Below are 19209 nucleotides of genomic sequence, written 5' to 3'. Positions count from 1 at the left end.
TTCGCACACGAAGCAGCTACACTTTGCCGTACCATGTCCGGAACGTGCCAAAAACAGGAAAAAAAGTATCGCAAAGTTACCGCATTCAACGTTCATTCAATGCATGTGTCGATGCGTTGACTGTGCTTGTGCTAGAACAGATTGCACATACTGGGTAGGTCCTTCTTAGGCCACACGTTTTTATTTCTATGTTTCTCGTCACCTGAAAATCTAAAAACATATGCGAGAGGTGGAAAAAAAATAATGACCGAAAAATAAAAAAGGTTTATTAGACCTTTTTTCACACTAAAATCCCCCAATACACGATGTAAAATAGGATCCATAGTTAGCAATTACACGCAGTATGTGGTTGGAGCTTCTGTCACAATCTGTGCATGTCCAAATGCCGACCTCGCATCATGTGTCGCGCAGGCCAGGCCACATTTTGTACATGTAAATGAGTGTGCTGGTCCCCACATGTACAGTCAGTGCAGCACAGTTTTTTTCAGTTTTTCTTCCAGACTCCTGAATCGTATGTGAGCGGGTGACGAGAAACATAGAAATAAAAACGTGTGGCCTTACATGGCTATGCATGGTATATTTAAGCTTTGAACATGATTGTACATGGAGTAACAGACATTGTTGGTACCTTTGCAGAATGTTCGCTAAGGTCTAGTGAAGAGAAGAATCGGGAAAGGCACTTAAGTTGAACAAACACTGAGGAAAATGAAATTTGCAGAATGCAAAAAAAATGGACTCGGATGGAGAGCCAAGGGTTAAAGGGGAAGTATACCCTAAAATCAAATTTTCACCAGTTGTAGTCTTCGGGGTGCTGAATCGAATGGTCTTGGCCCGAGGAAACTGAGACGCTTTCCCAATCGAACTCAGGCACTTCCACCAAAACTGGGTGACTGCGCCCTACTAGATAGAGATTTGTTTGGAAAAAGTCGCTAAAAATGCCGTTTCGTTCTTATAAAGCGCAGATGACCGCGATTGGTCCATATGTTGTAGTCTTTTGGCCTCTGAGTCGACTGGTTTTGGTCCGAAAAGGCTGCGATGCAACGTTCGTCCCTTATTCCCAATCGAACACGGTTGAGTAAGCGGTCACGTGCTCCGACATGGCCAGCAATCGAGGACATCTGAGAGTTGTAATTTTTGTACTCCTCCGAGGTGTTATTTTTGGCGTGCTGGGCCAAGCACAAGGAAGCCATCTGCAAAAAAAACTGCAGAAAATGGTTGTTGTTTGATCCTTTGGTGTAATCTTTGTTTCTAGTCGAAGCTAGTCAGTTGCTGTTTGGAGCAGAAACGCTGAAATTGACGATTTTCTGCATGTACTCATACATGTACTCATGTACTCAGGCATGCAGTCTCACTCGTATTTTAGCTCTTTTTCTGGAATGGATGCTGCTCTGCGCCCCTTGGTGAACATTTCCTGCGCTCGTGGAGCAGCTGAAAAGGACCACTGGTATGTCTTGTTCCTGGTTTGAAAGTGGAGAGTCGACTTTTGTGCCTTGAAAAGGGAGTAGAGAGCGATAAAGGTACGTCTGTGGCTTATTTTTGAGTGCTCCTTGATCGTTATAGAAACTCTCAGACCAATGTCAGACCAAAGTCAGCGCGATGATGGCCGTACAGTTTTCTTGTGGATTTTTTAGTTGTTTCATCTCGTATCTATGTCAGTATCGTGATGGTGAAGTGGAGAGGGTGATTTTCTTCCTCTAGGCTTCGTTCGGCCAACTTTGCTTCGTCCTCGTTGAAAAGTGATCCTGAAAAAAGGTCGATTCCCAAAATTATGTTGATTTTCAATGTACGTGATGACATGCGATTGCTGGCTATGCAATTATAGCCTGTTTGGGCCCGTTTATGTCACTCGATTTGAACCTTTGAACCAGGAAGTCGCTTACGACTCCCTGCTTTGAACCTTTGAGTTGAACTTTGATGTGAAAATTGTAGCCTGCGGGCACGGTGACCAGGCGACTTGTGTAAAACTCCATAACCAGCCGGAGAAAGGCTTTGTAGGCTCGAAGTCCGTCAGGAATAGTCAGCAAGTGAAATGCCTTGCGTAAGGCTCGAAGGCTCTGGGTTGCTCAGACTGCAACAGTCCTGATATGCTGGCTGAATTTCAGCTGTTGGTCGAACGTGACGCCGAGTACTTTGATAGAGGGCTGATTCTCAACTGGAGTTCAATCAAAGACGATGGGTAAATGGCCAGTCATGACGATGGTGGGAGATTGTACGTGGTCTCCTAGATTTGCAACGGGTAATAGCTGATGTTGTACATACTCTCCAGGGTTATACCAGGGCTGGGCAGTGTCTTCGGGATTTTACTGTGGCTGTACACGTATGAAGGAGTTTGAATTCTTTATTCTTACGATGGCACCATTGCCAATAAGAGATAAATCTATGAGAAGGTGAGATGCTGTGTGTTTGAATTCTTTATTCTCACGATGGCACCATCGCCAATAAGAGATACATTGATGAGAAGGTGAGATTGTGGGTTAAACATTTGGAAAGTGATTTACATCACTTTGAACTTTACAAGGATGGGAGAGGGTGAGCGCTGCAGGAAAAGATTGAGTTAATCAGCAGTGAGCAGATTTCTTGTTTGAAAGCAGGTCGGGAGGAGATGTCACGAATGCTAGCAGGGAAGGCATTGTAGTATTCTAGGGACTTGTACAGTGGGGAGTCTTTACAGCGATCAGTTCTGGATGGTGGGAGGTGCCAAGTGTGTGCGTGTCGAAGGCTGTACTGGGCCGTAACGTGAGCGGGGGTGTTGAGCAAGTGTATGTGTTGTGGGGCATATTGGTATTTTATGGAGTGAGCAAGAAGGGTGAGCTTCACTTTGCGGCGAGAGAACATTGTCGGCCATTTGAGACGATGGAGCAGTGTTGAATGATTCAGAGGAGTGTAGAGGGGAGACGGAGGCAGATTCTGGCCGCCTTGCGCTGGATTCGCTCAAGACGGTCAAGGGCTGCGATGGAGAGCGGGGTGACAACAATGCATGCATATTCAATTATAGGCAGGATATATGTTTTGTAAATGAGAGAGAGTGATGTAGTGTGTAGAGTTGATTTGAGCCTAAAGAGAATATTAAGAGATTTTACGGCTTTCTTCAGCACAAAGTCAAGATGGGCTGACCATCTTAGGTCGCGCTGAAAGATGATGCCGAGGTGACGATGTGTTACTGTTTCTAGTAGGGTTTGCCCAAGTTTTATTTCGGGTAGTCGTGGTGGGGGTCGGTTAGCATGGTAGAACGGGAGGATGACGGTTTTCGTTTTATTGACTAGCAGGTGCCAGCACTCTAGCCATTCTGCTGCGGCATCGATGCTTCTTTGTAGCGCAGCCTCACACTCAATGTAGCTGCCTGCAATGGCAATTGGTGCGGTGTCGTCCGCGAACTGGCTACACGAGGTTGTAGCATTTTCACTCGCAGTTGGCAGGTCAATGGTGTACTCCAGGAACAGAAGTGGTCCCAGGACCGAGCCCTGGGGCACTCCCGCTGGTATTGGTATGAAGGCGGATGTTGTGCCTTCAACCTACACCCGCTGTCTGCGTCCTGTCAAGTAGGCTTCGAGCAAATTGTGAGCCTTGCCGTCGACACCGTAGTGGCTCAGCTTTTTCAGCAAGCCTTGATGCCATACACGATCAAAGGCTTTACTGAGATCGAAGAAACACGTAACAACATGCTTCCCCTCATCCCTAGCTGTGGATATCTGGTGGACGATCCGTGCGAGTTGCAGTTCGGTCCGGTCTTGTTTCCTGAAGCCGGATTGGTTGGAGGGTAAATGCGGTGCTATGTGATTGTACAGACGAGAGTGGACTATTTTTCTTGTGTTTTTGATATTATATTGAGCAGGGAGATGGGTCGGTAGTTGGTAGGATGGTAGGGGTTGCCCGACTTGGGGATGGGTGTAATAGTTGCGTCTTTCCAATCCTGTGGTATTTCTCCGGTTCTGAAGGACAGATTGTAGAGACTAGTGAGAGATGGGGAGATTTCCTTTGCAGTTTCTTTCAGGAGCCGAGTTGGGATGTTGTCAAAGCCTGGGCTCTTGCCAGTGTCTAGACTGCTTAGAAGCTTCTCGACCTCTTCCACTGTTGCTGCGATTGTATTTAGAGTATGACTGATGTCAGGGGTAGTGTTGATGTCTGGTGTAGTACAGGTGGTCTTGTCGATAGACTGTTGGCTTTGGGAGATAAAGAACTTGTTGAGAGCTGTTGCCTTCTCCATAGCCGTGGCTGCAGTAGAGTTGGCTGTCGATAGTGTGGGAATTGTTTGCTTAGACGGTTTCTTCAGGTGCTTCAGTAGACGGTGGAGGTTTGTACCCGTTGACGTTGTTTGATGGACAAAATTGGACTTAGCCTGTCGCAAAAGAGCGGTTACTCGGTTACGCTGGGCTATGTACAGTTTCCAATCTGAGTCTAGTTGGGTCGCCTTGTAGGTGCGGAACTGTTTATGCTTTGTTTTGATCTGGCTGAGGAGATCCTTCGTCATCCAGGGACAAGTGGGCGTAGTAATTTTGCGGGACTTGTTTCTGGTCACTTGGCAGTGGTGCATGGCTAGTTTCAGTATCTGGTCTCTCCAGGAGTTGCAGAATGAGGTTACTGGCTGAGGGTCAGTGGGATGTGGATCGTACTGCAGGTTGCAGGTAGCAAGAGCTTCACGCAGGGACGCAATGCGTTCCTCGCTCCACAACCAGTATGTGCTGGAGGTGCTCTGCTGTGTAGTACTGCTCTCATTTTTATTATTATTGGTATTATTGTTTCTGTGGGTGGTGTGCTGCTGGGGTCGTAGGTTGCCTTGTATGACAACATGATCAGAGGCACCCATAGGGGGCAGGCTTGTGATGGTGATGTTATGGCGGCTGAGGCTAGAGATGGCCAGGTCCACGCACGATGTAGGTGTGTGTTGGCGTAGGTGGGTGGCAAAGGAGACGCGTTGTGTGAGGCCACGAGTCTCGCACAGCCAATGCAGGTCCTCACCTAAGGCATCAGTAGTGTCGCTGGGGTGCCACAAGCAGTTCTTGGCGTTGAAGTCGCCAAGGAGAAGTATCTCATCCTGGGGTCTTTCAACTAGCTTTATGGCTCTCTCCAGTTCCATCACGAACTCTGCCGGGTCGGACCGCGGGGGACGGTAGATGTTCCCTACCACAAGGGAGGCTTGGCCGATTGTTATTCTAATCCAAATACATTCCGCTTGAGTCATGGGAATGGTAATTGTCTCGTGTTGGCAGCTGTGTGGTATGTATGTGGCGACTCCTCCACCAAAGGTCGCTGTCCGATGGATCCGCCCAGGTTTCCCAGGTGGCAACTCTGCCACGTGGCTAAGCTCGTCCATCTTGTTGAACAGACACCTGACGTTCGAGCTGATGAAATTCGCGACTTCCATTATTTTTTATTTATTTTTGTAATTTGTTTCGTTTTTTTGGTATTTCCGCAATTGAAAGTATTGTTCTCACTGATATTGTGTGGAGGACAGCGCTAGGATTGAGTATCCTGTGACACCAGTTGGCTGAAGCGTGAGCCCTGTGCTGGGGCAAGGGGTTGGCTTTGGCCAGGGTCGATGTTGTTGCTCTCTTTTTGTTTTTTGGAATTTTTGAAATCAGGTGAGGATTCCGCATTGGGACTGGGTCTCCTGCGTCGTTCGGAGGTAATCCAGTGGTTTGCTGGCTGTTTAGACATGTCTGTGTTAGTCACCAGTGAGGAGAGGAGGTCTTCAGCACGCGCCGAATCTGGGTGATTACACTTTGTTGTCGGAGTAGTTGTGTCGGTGTGCGGTGAGTTGGATGTTGTCATACTTGTATTTGTGCTGCCTGGCGGCGTTCCGGGGTGCACGGTCGTGCTGGTTGCCGACATGGGCGATGCGATGTAGTGTTCGTGCGACTCGTACTGGTTGTTGACTGGGTCGTTTGGGTGCGAGCTCGGGAGCAGGTCTGCTTTCGGCGTGGTGTTGGCACCTTCGGAGGCCGTTTGGGGTACGGCGCTGGCGTGGGTCAAACTCGGGGGCGCTTTTGGTGCCGAATCGGTACGGTGAGACTCCGCTTCAGCTCCGCTGTTCATGTTCCGCTCTGTGCTGCCAGTGCTGCTGCCTTCTCTGCCGGCATGTGTGGATGTGTGTGCACTGCGACGGTTTTGGCAGGTACGCGCGATGTGACCTAGCTGGCCACATAGCCTGCACGTGCCTACCTGGCCGTCGTAGATGATGCGGAGCTCGTGGGAGCCTTCTGTCGTTTGCATGTACGACGGGATCGAACTGCCTGGTTTGAGTTCGAAAGTGGCGAATCGCACACCAGTTGCTGTTTGGGTGCCGTTTGAAAGTTTGATTTTGCCGTGTCGTATCTCACCGATAAGCTTTCCGTACGGTGAGAGCGCAGCTTTTATTACACTGTCTGAGATCCAGATTGGAGCATCATGGATGTGTAACTGCGTTGTTGGTGCGGAAACGAAGCGTGGTGAAACCCGTTCGCCCTTGCAATCGAAGCCATTGAGCACCAACAATTTGGCTTTTTCATATGACTCAATGGTAAGTCTACATTGACCCCTGCTTGTTGTCTGCATCGAAATGATGCCGGTGATACCTTGCTCTTCTAGGAGCTTTATGTAGGCCCCCACGCTTACCTGGGCTTGCGAGGGGAATACAACAGTGTTCTTCTTCAGTGTCGAAGACGAGAGCTGTCACCAGGGCTCCGTATCAGCTCCGTTTCCGGCCATGATGCCTGGCGGTTGTAGTGAATCAGCACTCTAAGTGATCTAGTTTGCTACCTGTGCATCCACAGCCATACGGGCTGGGAGCGGACTATTATGCTAAAAAAACTACGGAGCTCCAAAAACTGCTTCCGCTCTCCAGCTGGTTGACTGATGTTTGCACCGGGGTTGTACACCGTCTCCCGGGTTGTTCATACCCTGGTTTGTATCAGGGTTGTACATACTCTACTGGGTTTGTACAGGGTTGTAAATACTCTCCCTGGTTTGTACCAGGTTGTACATACTCTCCCGAGTTTGTACCAGGGTTGCACAAACTCTCCAGGGAGTATGCATGCACTGTACTATCGGGTGATAATAACTATCCAGGTGAGTATATCATTTCAAGCAGGGTCCACATTTGTGCTAAATTTTCCTCCTAATCTTTTTTTTGCAGAAATCTATGGAGTGAAGGTGTGACTGATCTAACGAGTAATGCTTTTGCCCTGGCAACCATCACAACCTACATGTAAGTGATGTCAGAAGTTTGTGTTAGTTTGACTGAGATCTGGCCATGTTTCCCTTCACCGTCATTCCATGATGACTTTTACTGCGTTCCCAACTGATCGTGTGATTTCAAAAAACCGTTAGGCCAGCATCTATGCCACATAAGATCTGTGATCACTTTGTGCATACAAATTTTAGGGTTCACGGCTTGCCACTAAAAGCACCCGTCACGTCCGCCTCCATTTTGGATTATGGACGCGCGCTACAGGCCGCGACAGCGCCTATCGAAGTAAAAAAATATCGATTTGAAGTCTAGGCGGAGAGCGTACTATTTGAATTTTTCCTTGGCTTCAGTGGCTTCACTTCACTCGGGCTTTGCATTTTTCTGACTGACCTGGACTTGATGATGGCGGCGGTGGCGGTCTTGGCGAAAGATCCAGTTCCATCTGAGACACTCTGTCGTCTTTTCTTATCTGCTGAGGTTCTGGCAAAGCGCAGCTGCATCGAACCTGACTAGATGTAGCTGCACGCATCCTTTGTTTGCCGTGCAAATCTCGATCTGTTGCTCTTCTTGCTGTTTGGCCGCTGATGCCATGGAAGAAAATATTCTTCCTGCAAAGAGGCCGAAACTGAGCTAGGGCACGTCAAGATATGTAGGGTATACAAAGAAAAAGAAATGTCATGGTCGTTTCAGCAGCTCACGACAGCCAACACGCTCCATCGTCGGGATTGGAAGTATCCAGCACGGCTGTTCCGAGCGCTGCTGCTCTTGTTATTCTTCTTCTTCAGAAATTCTCCACACCTTGTCGGCCAAAGTACGCGCGCGCGTGCACGGAAAATAGATGCGCTGAGCCGTTTCTTGTTCGATTTTGACAAATAATGGCTTGTTGTTTTGCTCTCGACCTTGGCTATCCTTCTACCGTTCAATATTTTACGGAAACGCAACGGCTCCCCCTGTTTTTTTAGCCGAACTTTGGCCAAAGTTACTGAAAAACCCGGAACTCGTTTGAAAAAAATACGAACGGTGGAAGTCTTGGAACGTCTTTCGTGCGTGTGGATTCAAAAATTCAGGCAGTTTGAGCCAACCGTAATGAATCCCGTAGAGTTGAAAGTGAGTGATATTGATGGGAAAATGCGATTTGAGCACTGACCGATTGGGTGGGACAGTATATGCACGCGCCTGTCACGTGCATGATGTAGCTGGCGACGCTAGCATGCCAATCCGTGAACCCTAAATTTGGAAATTGGGTGTTTGCTATCCGATCGCTTAAAAATCTATATAAGATTAATTGCAGGAAGGACCGGAGCAATATTCCGAAAAAAGTTCTCCAACAGATCCAGCCAAATTTGAAATATTCCAAAAATACCATGCGTCTATATTTTTGAAATGGACTGTATATGACGTGAAGGAGACTTGAAACCTGCAACTGAGTATTTCCAATGTAGCATGTATAAACACCAAGTGATGTTAGATCGGCGAACTCAGATGTTGTTTTTTTTTACTATCAAAGCCGGATACATAATCCAATTCATCCGGTTGATGGTTTGCTAGATTCACTATCTAGCTTCTAGCTGCAGGTGCCTGAACTACAGTGCGCGTCGTCTTTTCAATCTTTCCATTATTTGATTCACCCTTCAGGATGCTCACTCTGCCTACATTAACCGTCTTTCTCACTGTTCATACCACCAGCTGATAACAGCCAGCAGTCGTACTTGTCTTGAAAGGAATATTTCCCTTGACCGCAGAACTGTCACCGAGACACTGTACAATTACACCAATATCTACACGCGAGAGCAACGCTTAAATACCAAGCAATCTGTCTTTGTCTTTCGCTGCCTGCATGGTTTATCCAGCTCACTTCTCAGCCGCCTATTCACTTCCCGCTGTATTGGACCACACACATGTCACATTCCCCACCCTTGTGCAGAATGGGCCCCGTATATCCTGCCTAGATCTCGCTGTCACGGATGTAGACAGCAACTATGCCTTTATATCTAGCCTCCCGCAGATTAGCAGCTCGGACTACCTATCCATCAGGGGTATATTTGAGCCAGTCGCTGCACCTCCTTGAGCCGCACCGCCTCCTACCCATAAAACCACCGATTGGAAATGGTCTAATCAAAGCATCAGAAGGCTGAAAGCCGAAATTGAACGCGCACAACTGCTCCTGGAAGGTGACACCCTGAACAGTACCAACATAGACAACCTGTGGCACTCATGGAAGGACAAAGTGCTCATTTGCGCCTGTCAACAATGTGCAGTATATCACTCCCCGAGGCATACTAGCTACCCAGCAAAGCCATGGCTGAACCCAGAGCTCACTAACGCCATCAGAGAAAACACCGACTCTACCTTACCTACTTGCACACCCGGACGCCCGGCAACTGGACAACATACACCACCCAACGCAACAAAGTTACTCACCTTTTCCGAATCGCTAAGTCTACATATCTCGCAGAGCCAACAGTCAGTCACAGGGTGTCACGAAGAACTCCCCTCCATTCATTTTATAAGTAAAATACTACCTTCCTCCTCCTCTCCATTGCGATCTTCAGTGTTCGTTCCATTATGATTATTATTTGTAATATGTATCGTATCTATCAAGAATTGACCTTTGTGACGTTTGTGAGCATGGGGTGGGGTGGGTCACGGAAAAAACACCAACATCTTCATTATTATTTGGTCCGTTTCATCGCAATTGTCGCTTATTTCCCACGCACCTTTTGACAGGTAAAACCCAGTCCGATCTCGATATCTAACTCACATTCGTTTGGGAGGTTGTGATGGCAAGATCAAAGGAGACCAGAAAGAAAGAAAAACCATCGCGACTAGCGCCAGTGGCATCGCGATTCATACAATTTTGATGGGAAAGTGGGAAACTTTTCGCTGCAGTGAATGCACTGCAGTGAATGCACACTGCGTGAATGCACACATTCACTGCAGCGAAAAGCGAAGCGCAGCTCAAAGACCGGAACTGTAGCAGGGGAAATCGACATCCTGACCTGGAGAGCGTGACAGTCACGACCAGGCCATCCAGCTCAGTTGTTTGAACTGCAATGACCTGGTATTCTTTGCAAGCCTGCAAACTGATTGCGAGATGGTGGCAAAGAAGACATTGTCCGACCTGGCAGCGGCAGTACAAAAGTCGTGGTCAGCGTATCCAGCAGAGCGTATGACAGCTGTCTGGAGAGGGATGTGTGCCTGATTCAAAAACATTGTTGAACACACAGTACTGTAGTGACAGACGGGTCACGCTGCCCACGTTCCTCCAAGTGCCAAAGTGACAGCCGCGATTGTTCCTTTCCCATCGCTGCTATACGCCAAGCGGAGAAAGCAAGAGATACTCTACGGCAGCAGCTATACACACCAGTGAATGTCAGCTCAAATGGCATCAGCTCGAGTGATACAGAGCCAGAGTCGGATAAACTAAAGCGTGAGTGCAAGAAGGCGCTCCGTCGCTGTTTTCTTTTTTTGTTTTCTTTTGTACATTTTTTGTAACCTTGCTTCCTTTCTTCGACTTGCTTCATCAGATTCCATCGCTGAATTTATTTCTTGTGGCGGACAGGAATCCTGTATCATGCTTCTTCACTATGCGTATTGGAAATTTTACAGAGCGGTAAAAAAACTCCTGTTCTTAGTTGCGATAGATAAGCGACAATTGCGATGAAACGGACCAAGTATGTTTATGATCCCCATATCCAGTATTCTACTTGGTCCGACTTATTAAAATGTGCGCTTCACTTCAAAACTCAAGCATATGTACAAAGAAGCACCTGTACCAAAAATCAACCAAGAGACGGTAGATAGGTAACTACTGTGTGGTCTGACCTTCTAGTTTTCATCGCTGCTGGTGTCCCAGGGCGCATCTGCAAGTGTCCCCCTGCAAAACGTCGACATTTTTTTCATCTCCTCCAAGCTATGCTGTGCTTTCTTGATTTTTACACTCCATAGGCACGATTTGGACGATCGGCTTCGCCTCCTCCTCGAGCAGTACGACTGCCAGAATGGTTGCTGTAGGTGTTTTCGCCTGACGCTCCCACGACACCTTCAATTCAAATGAGGCGACACCACCATGCATAAAAAATCACTTCTCATCACCGTGTGCCGCGCGCTTACTGAGTCAGATCTGTGTCAACATGACATGTCGACACATGTCTAACCATGCGTTCTCTTCCCTGTTTAGTAACTTTTACGAATCCACTGGCCTCGGAGCCGGAGCCGGGAGATCTTGTGACGGAGCTTTAGCATAAGCTTGATGTAGCGATGACGCATCGCGATGGCGGCTCCGAGAACTCCGCACCATTCACGCACCGTATCCGCAGAACAGTTCACCCTTTCTGCGCTTCAGTTTTCCAGCAAGGTTTTCGCCTGAAAGGCGACCTCAGTGATAGATTGCATACCGTCCTACCGGTAGGACCACGGGTTCTACCGGTAGGACCCAAGAAATCGAGCTGCAAAAGTGCTTTTGGTTGAGAATTTTTTTGAAACAATTGTTGAGATGAGGTCTTTGTCAGGCAAAGTAATGGCGCAAAATGCAAGGCTATGTCCAGTGCATTGCGTATGCGCAATTTTATCAATTGTCAAAATGGCCGCACATAATCCTGTCGGTGCGCTAGCAACTCTGTCCAAAGTGAATTTTGACCATGGCACATCAATTGTGGTGACGTCCTAATGTTTTTATTAGCTTGCCAAGGCCGTGGAATGCATAATACCATACTCTGTTGCCATGGTTACCATGGGTTGTTACCATGGAATTTCGTAGTATGCCTTAGGCGATCACGTCTAAAATTTATGGACTCCTTCATCAGCCCCTTAGCAACAGTTTAGGGTCAAGTTTTAGGTCAATGTTAGAATAGAGGCCATGCAGCATGTCTGTGTATGATGGTCCTACCGGTAGGTCCTACCGGTAGAACCGAGGTCTATGCAAGCTATCATTAGGGATGGCGCGTACTGAATCAGATCTTTATCGACATTATGTCAACAGATGTCTAACCATGCGTGCTCTTTCCTGTTTAGTATCTAATAATTATTATTACTTTTACGAATCCACTGGCCCCGGAGCCGGAGACGGGAGATCTTGTGATGGAGCTTTAGCATAAGCTTGATGTAGCGATGACGCATCGCGATCGTGGCTCCGAGAACTCCGCACCATCCACGCACAGTATCCGCAGAAAAATTCACCCTTTCTGCGCTTCAGTTTTCCAGTCAGGTTGTCGCCTGAAAGGCGACCTTAGGGGTGGTTATGTAGTAGCTGGCCCTCGGAGACAATTTCACACACTCAAACAAAGCACTCACTTTGTGGTTTCACGAATACTCGTTAGGACAGAATTATTAGTTACACACTCGGCAAGTAAAGATAAGAAGTGAAAAGAGCACAAGAAAAGAACAATGCAAGAAGACAAAACACACGGCGAACGGCAGCCATGTTTTTAGGTCATCGACCAATCAGTAATTTATATAAACCGGTTGCCGACGAAATTCTAGAATGTTCCAGAGCTGTGAACTGTGATTGGTTAATTATGCCAATGTTCTAGAACAATAACACTAGCAGCAGTCATACGGGTAAATACGGGTTTAGCCATACACGACTCATACATTACTCACGAGCGACTCATGGTAAGGGTAATAACATGCAGATACAAAATACGCAAGGAGAGAAAAAGTGTAACTAACTGCCCATCTTGGGGTTTGAACCTAGGAATCTGTATCAAAACAAGCTCTACAAATAAATACTCTTTTACTGCGAAAAATATACTTTCTATTAAAATGCAACTCCTACACTACTCCCCCCTACGAAAATAAATCGTCCCCGATTTCAAGTGAATACATCAACACAACACACACCAAATTAGATATGTGCAACTCCTACAGTTATTTATTTCGATCAACTACTTCCCGGCGATCTATTCTGTAATCTTGATTCGTGAACCGCCACATCGTGAATGACTGCGAGAGAGATCAGCAAACTGGACGGCGCGATGCTGGTGCTTTCTGCACGAGTTTCTGCATGACGAGTTTACTGAAAATCTGCGAAGGAAACAGCGACTGCAGTGATTTCAATCCGCCAGGAGGCACTCGAAAACGATCGCCCAGGAGTTGTTGGTACTCCGTGACAATTCTCCATCACATCGGGGTGTTGATTTCAGCATCAGGCCTTCTCTGTGTTGCGCAAGAAGCAACAGGAGTTCTCTGACGACAAACCTTGGACGCGAAATGCGCGAGTCGACTAGGATTTTGAGGCGCTGCCTCCTTTGGAGCTAGAGCTATTTCCTCTTCAACATCACAAATCGACAACTGAAGGACAGTGTTATGTAGCTGGAAAGTTTATCCCGTCCTGAGATTATTATTTTGAATTAAAATATATATTATTTGTTTGCTTGACGTTTAAACCGAATTGGCCGAAGCACACATTTTAATAAGTCGGACCAAGTAATTGAAGTATCTACTTTTTATACCCACTCCCATCCGGGGCAATGATCAGGTACAACCATTGGGGTACAGTCATGATGTCATACCCCCTTCCCCACCTACAACACCCGAAAAATCATTTGTTTACGTAAAAACTGGGCGCCCGGCTTTTTACCCAAAAAATGGGGTACTATCAATAGTACCCATTTGGGCTGGGGGATGGCCCGGTCGTCAAACCGGCTTTATACATACTACTTCTGGTGAGCAGTGCTCCAGATTCCAGAGAGGCGTACATTCGTGAGCTTGAGCAAGAAAACGAGATTCTGCGGAGGAAATGTCTGAGTCTGGATATGCTGAGGAGAAGCGATGATGACACTCGGCACTTCATAGGTTTCGAAACCTATGCTACATTCACTGCCAGAATGGTGGCTGTTGGTGTTTTTCGCCTGACGCTCCCAAGACACCTTCAATTCAAATGAGGCGACACCACCACGCCTAACAAATCACTTCTCATCACCGTGTGTCGCGCGAGTACTAAATCAGATCTGTGTCGACATATCATGTCGACACATGTCTAACCATTTATTTCGATCAACTACTCCTCGGCGATCTATTCTGTGAACCGCAACATCGTGAACGACTGGGAGAGAGATCAGCAAACTGGATGGCGCTATGCTGGTGCTTTCTGCACGAGTTTCTGGATGTTGAGTTTACTGAAATTCTGCGAAGGAAACAGCGACTGCAGTGATTTCAATCCGCCAGGAGACACTCGAGAACGATCGCCCAGGAGTTTCTGGTACTCAGTGACAATTCTCCATCGCATTGGGGTGTTGATTTCAGCATCAGGCCTTCTCTGTGTTGCGCAAGAAGCAACAGAGTTCTCTGACGACAAACTTTGGACGAGAAATGCGCGAGTCGACTAGGATTTTGAGGCGCTGCCTCCATTGAAGTGGTAGAGCTATTTCCTCTTCAACATCACAAATCGACAACTGAAGGACAGTGTTATGTAGCTGGAAAGTTTATTCCATCCTGAGATTACTTGTATTAAATTATTTGTTTGCTTGACGTTTGAACCGAATTGGCCGAAGCACACATTTTAATAAGTCGGACCAAGTAATTGAAGTATCTACTTTTATACCCACTCCCATCCGGGGCAATGATCAGGTACAACCATTGGGGTACAATCATGATGTCATACCCCTTCCCCACCTACAACACCCGAAAAAACATTGTTTACGTAAAAACTGGGCGCCCGTTTTTACCCCAAAAATGGGGTACTATCAATAGTACCCCATTTGGGCTGGGGATGGCCCGGTCGTCAAACCGGCTTTATACATTTATTTATTTATTTATTTATTGCAGCATCTCATAGCACAGTGAGAACACCGGCCAATACAAAGAGAGAGGGTGTTAGCCAACTACGGCAAGGAAGGGAGAAGGGGAGGAGAAGAAAAAAGGAACCGGCATGGATAAGTAGTGATTGCAACAAAATGCAACAAAACATACTACTACCAGAACCTTGGCATAGCCCCCATAATCATTCTGAGCTCCGCAGGCAGATTTGTTGGGCTCTGGTGGCTCTGGCATCGCTTCTCCTGCACTATCGTTCACGCCGCCATCGCCACTGCCGTCGTCGTGGTTAGAGAGATCACACATGTTGTCAACGTCCATTTCATCCAAGTAACAGTCAGCTCTTTTATGCTTCAGGACATGGCGAGACGACTGAACACTAGCCGGGGGTTGAAGATGCGTTGGCCAATCCGGAAACAGGGACGGTACTGCAGTCAGAACCAGACGATGTTTTCAAGTGAGCCCCTTGAAAGCAAAATATTCCCGTCGGAAATGCTTTCCAGAGTCACACATATTCTGGTGTGACTCGGCGCCGTAAATTTCTCACCCTTTATTGCTTGAACCCAACTTTTATACAAGCCCGCCTGTTGCTCTGGGTTAAAAAAACCCTGTGAAAGGACACTTTGTCTCGGGTACTTCGACTGTGGCACTTGGGAACGCAACAAAAATTCACCAACACTGCTAGATCGCCCAACAACTAAAAAAAGTACTTGGTCCGCCCAGTTACAATTGGCGCTTATCTTCACACTTGTCTCATGAAGGAAATATATTATATTTGAAGCATGCCACGGTCACAAAGCACTATGCACATGATTATTTACATGTCAGTAAGCAACTCAGCCGAAAATTCAAGCAAGTTTCACATCCTCCTCGCCACTATCGTCCCTGGAGGAAGAGCTCAAAACGTTAGATCCGGACTGCTGCTGCACAATAGATTGTTCCATTTCTCCTCGGCTCGAATCATGCTCACAGCCAGTGCGTGACTGTCACCTTGCCGCTCAGAAGCTGAGTGAGACTGCCCGTGTGTTGGCTTTAATTGTTATCCCCATTCGTCGCAGTAATGCGGCTTTGTTTGAGACAAAAAGGCAACGCCATATCAGTGTCCTTTTTTCAATCCTCTCTTGTCCTTGTCGTACTTGCTGATCAGCACCCACGCAAGCCGGCGCTGGTGCTTGTACATGTAGCCCAGTGATAGCTTCCACTTGATGTAGCACCTGTACTGCACCTAAGTCCTAACGCCTTGCACCATGCTTTTCGGCTAGTTTCCTGAAAGTCCTTTGCACGAGAGTTTCACTCAGGACTTGGTGTTTATTTTGATTAGCTCCTTTGTCCTTATCGCCCAATATTATGCCTGCCAACGATTAGCAAGATATTCACCACCTTACTCGCTGCAGCCATGTGGCGCCATTTATCTTCAGAGGATATCTTCGCAGACGAGCAAGTTGGCTGTGCTCCAGGGCGTGGTAGATGCCTTGACCACCTAATGATCCACAAGACGGTTCTAAAGGATGCGGCATCCCGTAGTCGGAATCGTTCGACGTGCTGGGTGGTTTTCCGCAAAGCCTTCGATCTCACCAGTGGATCCGGAGACGCCTTTTGATCTACCACTTTACAAACAATCTTGTCTCATGCATCTCAAGCATTATGGATCACTGGAGAACACAAATGATACTGCCTGGTCAATCACCCCGTGCATTCAGTCGCCCAACATCTATCCACCGTGGCATTTTCCAGAGCGATTTTCTTTCTCCACTGCTATTTTGCCTGTCTCTAACTCCGATCAGTGGTGAATTGACCAGGATGGGTCTTGGCTACCGCTGTGGCCCAGCGGCCCAGGCATGCCCTGTATCACACCTGTGGTACATGGACGACATGAAGGTCTTCGCCCAAAACGACACTAATCTGCTGTCCATGACCAATGTTGTGCAGTCAATGGGCGGCTGCATTGGTATGCGTTTTGAACTCGTCTAAGTCTAGCTGGCTCACTATGAAACGGGGGAGAGCCCAGAGCGATCAGCAGTCTGCTCTCATGACACTCCAGGGGCACGCCATTGCTAAGCTGCAGGCGGAGGAGTCCTACAGGTACCTTGGTGCCGGTATCAGCCCATTTTCACGCCACTGACCTGAAGACCACAGCAAAGTCTGAGTTCAGCCGCCGTCTTCAATTGATATGCTCGTCTAATTGAACGCCAGGAACTTGGCCAAAGCCATCAACACCTTTGCCATTCCAGTCATCCTCTACTCTCTGTGCATCGTTGAGTGGACAAAGGCAGAGATTGAGGAATTCGACTGACAGAGTCCTCTAGCACTGTTTAACCCTAGAACTACCAGATATGATGCATTTGTGAATTTCAAAATTGGATTGCTGTAATATGGGTGATTAGAATCTCCCCAAATTTTGGGACTTTCTTATTTCGTATTGTGTTAGTGGCAGTGGGCTGTATCTCCAAAATTTGATAACTGTTCCGAAATGCCAGGGGGTGCTACCTAGAATTACCGCGCGGCATCATATGACTCCACATACTACAGGCATTAATAAGACGGCGAATTTAGCTCAGAAACACACGTGAATAGCGTAAAGAGGAATACGTTGAGGAGCAAGTAGATGGGGGACCATGAAGGTGGTAATTTGTACGAAAGCTAATATGCATATTTCACGTGTAGTTATGGTCAATATCGTAATCCTGAATCCTGTTGACACAGACAACTTTGTTCGCCTGAAGTGGTGAAAAGAGATCCACTACGTCATCTGCAGAATTGAATGATATGAAGTGCCAGCGTAGGTATACTAATTATACTTAGAACTTCCTTTGAGTTTAGGTCGGTCTGGCGGAAGCCATGTTTCGCAGGCGTAGTTTCGCTGCCGAAAGCATTTCATTTGATTTTTAAACAATTCTGGGCAGGAGTTTGGGGATGAATGCGAGGAGAGTGACTGGATCATTGTGGGTGAAGAATTAAACATGACCGAACACAGAGACACACATTTATATGCTCCAGATGAAGATGAGTGAATACTTATTGCCACGGTTTCTCGATGAGTTTGATACAGGATCAGCCTTAGGAAGCAAGTGGATAACGGTGGTGCTAAAGCTATAGAGCCATTCCCAAAACAGAACATCAACCTCCTAAACTCGGGCAGGACTTCCTTCATGAAACTCTGCTCTCTGGCAAAGTTGGTAGACAGTGGAAAATGTGTTGCTCCAAGCAAACTCGAAAGCACGAAACCGGTTCTTGCTTCGGAAGTTCGTGAGCTTTTCGGGATATTCACAATTTTGAAGATGGGGCAGATGCATTATTCGCAGATATTGACCAGAATATGATCCGCGTCATGATCAAATGCACAAGGCAAGAAGGAAAACAGAAAATTGGAGAGGACTCTACTTGGAGTAAAGGCAATACCATGGCATTGGTTTCGCAAATTCTGTACCCGCAATAATCTGCTGACGGCCCTTCGTCTGGATAGGAATGGACGCCTTATAATCAAGTAAAATCCCTCAAAAAAGTTTCCAGGAACTACTCTGCTACTTGAGGTTTGGTCACAAGGATGGTCTCCGGACACGACGGAGAACGGAAATTATTTGTATTGTTGGGTCCGAACAAGAGACTGACGACGGGAACAGGTAGGTTGGTGGAACAACATTAATTAGAGACGGGATGACTAAGACCAGGACGAACGAAACGACTACATGGTAGATATTGAAGAGAGCGAGTTGAAGAGAGAGAGTTGAAGAGAGAAGCAACGCAATATAAAGGGCCTCGGTAGCTATGGCAAACATGGGCGCGCAAGTAGCTACCCAGGCCAAATGAATAATGCATGAACTAATGAATACGAACTAATTACTTGTGGGCCTAACATACCACCCCTCCATGAAAAAGAATCCCGCGTCCTCGCGGAGAAAAAAAGAAAGAAAAAAGATAAAAAGATAAAAAATGACTGAGGGAGAAAAACACACACACACACACACCCACACACTGCACGCGCGCACGGATCTCACAAAAGTGTTTACTAGTATCATGCATTACAGGTTTTGTTCCTGTACTTCTCTAAGTCTAAAGATAAGAAACTAGACGTGACGAGGAACCTACTGATACTGCTTGCATGGCTAAAAATAGCGTAGTTGCACTTCTGCTAAACATCAAAAATTAGAGCTTGGCTCACCATGATCGGACCTCTAATTTACTAATATTTTATGAACACACGCGCGCACACACACTACAAAAAAATTCACGAAATAAATAAACCGAAAATAAATTTGACGAAGAAGGACGGATGAAAAAGAAAGAGAAAA

General features: G+C 46.9%; 1 protein-coding gene across 5 annotated transcripts in view; it reads left to right on the top strand.

Annotated features, from left to right (window-relative positions):
• Positions 1-19209, top strand: part of LOC135825798 (sushi, von Willebrand factor type A, EGF and pentraxin domain-containing protein 1-like) — a 579302-nt gene that overhangs the window by 18336 nt on the left and 541757 nt on the right. For all 5 annotated transcript variants that reach the window (XM_065338421.1, XM_065338424.1, XM_065338423.1 and 2 more), the window contains exon 3: positions 7112-7183. In XM_065338421.1, the coding sequence (XP_065194493.1) occupies positions 7112-7183 (72 nt within the window). The remainder of the gene's footprint in view (positions 1-7111; positions 7184-19209) is intronic.

Source organism: Sycon ciliatum, chromosome 10 (assembly GCF_964019385.1).
Source record: "Sycon ciliatum chromosome 10, ocSycCili1.1, whole genome shotgun sequence".
In the NCBI taxonomy this organism is placed as follows: Eukaryota; Metazoa; Porifera; class Calcarea; order Leucosolenida; family Sycettidae; genus Sycon; species Sycon ciliatum.
The sequence above is the reverse complement of the archived record's forward strand: the minus strand, read 5'-3'. Positions and strand labels throughout refer to the sequence as shown.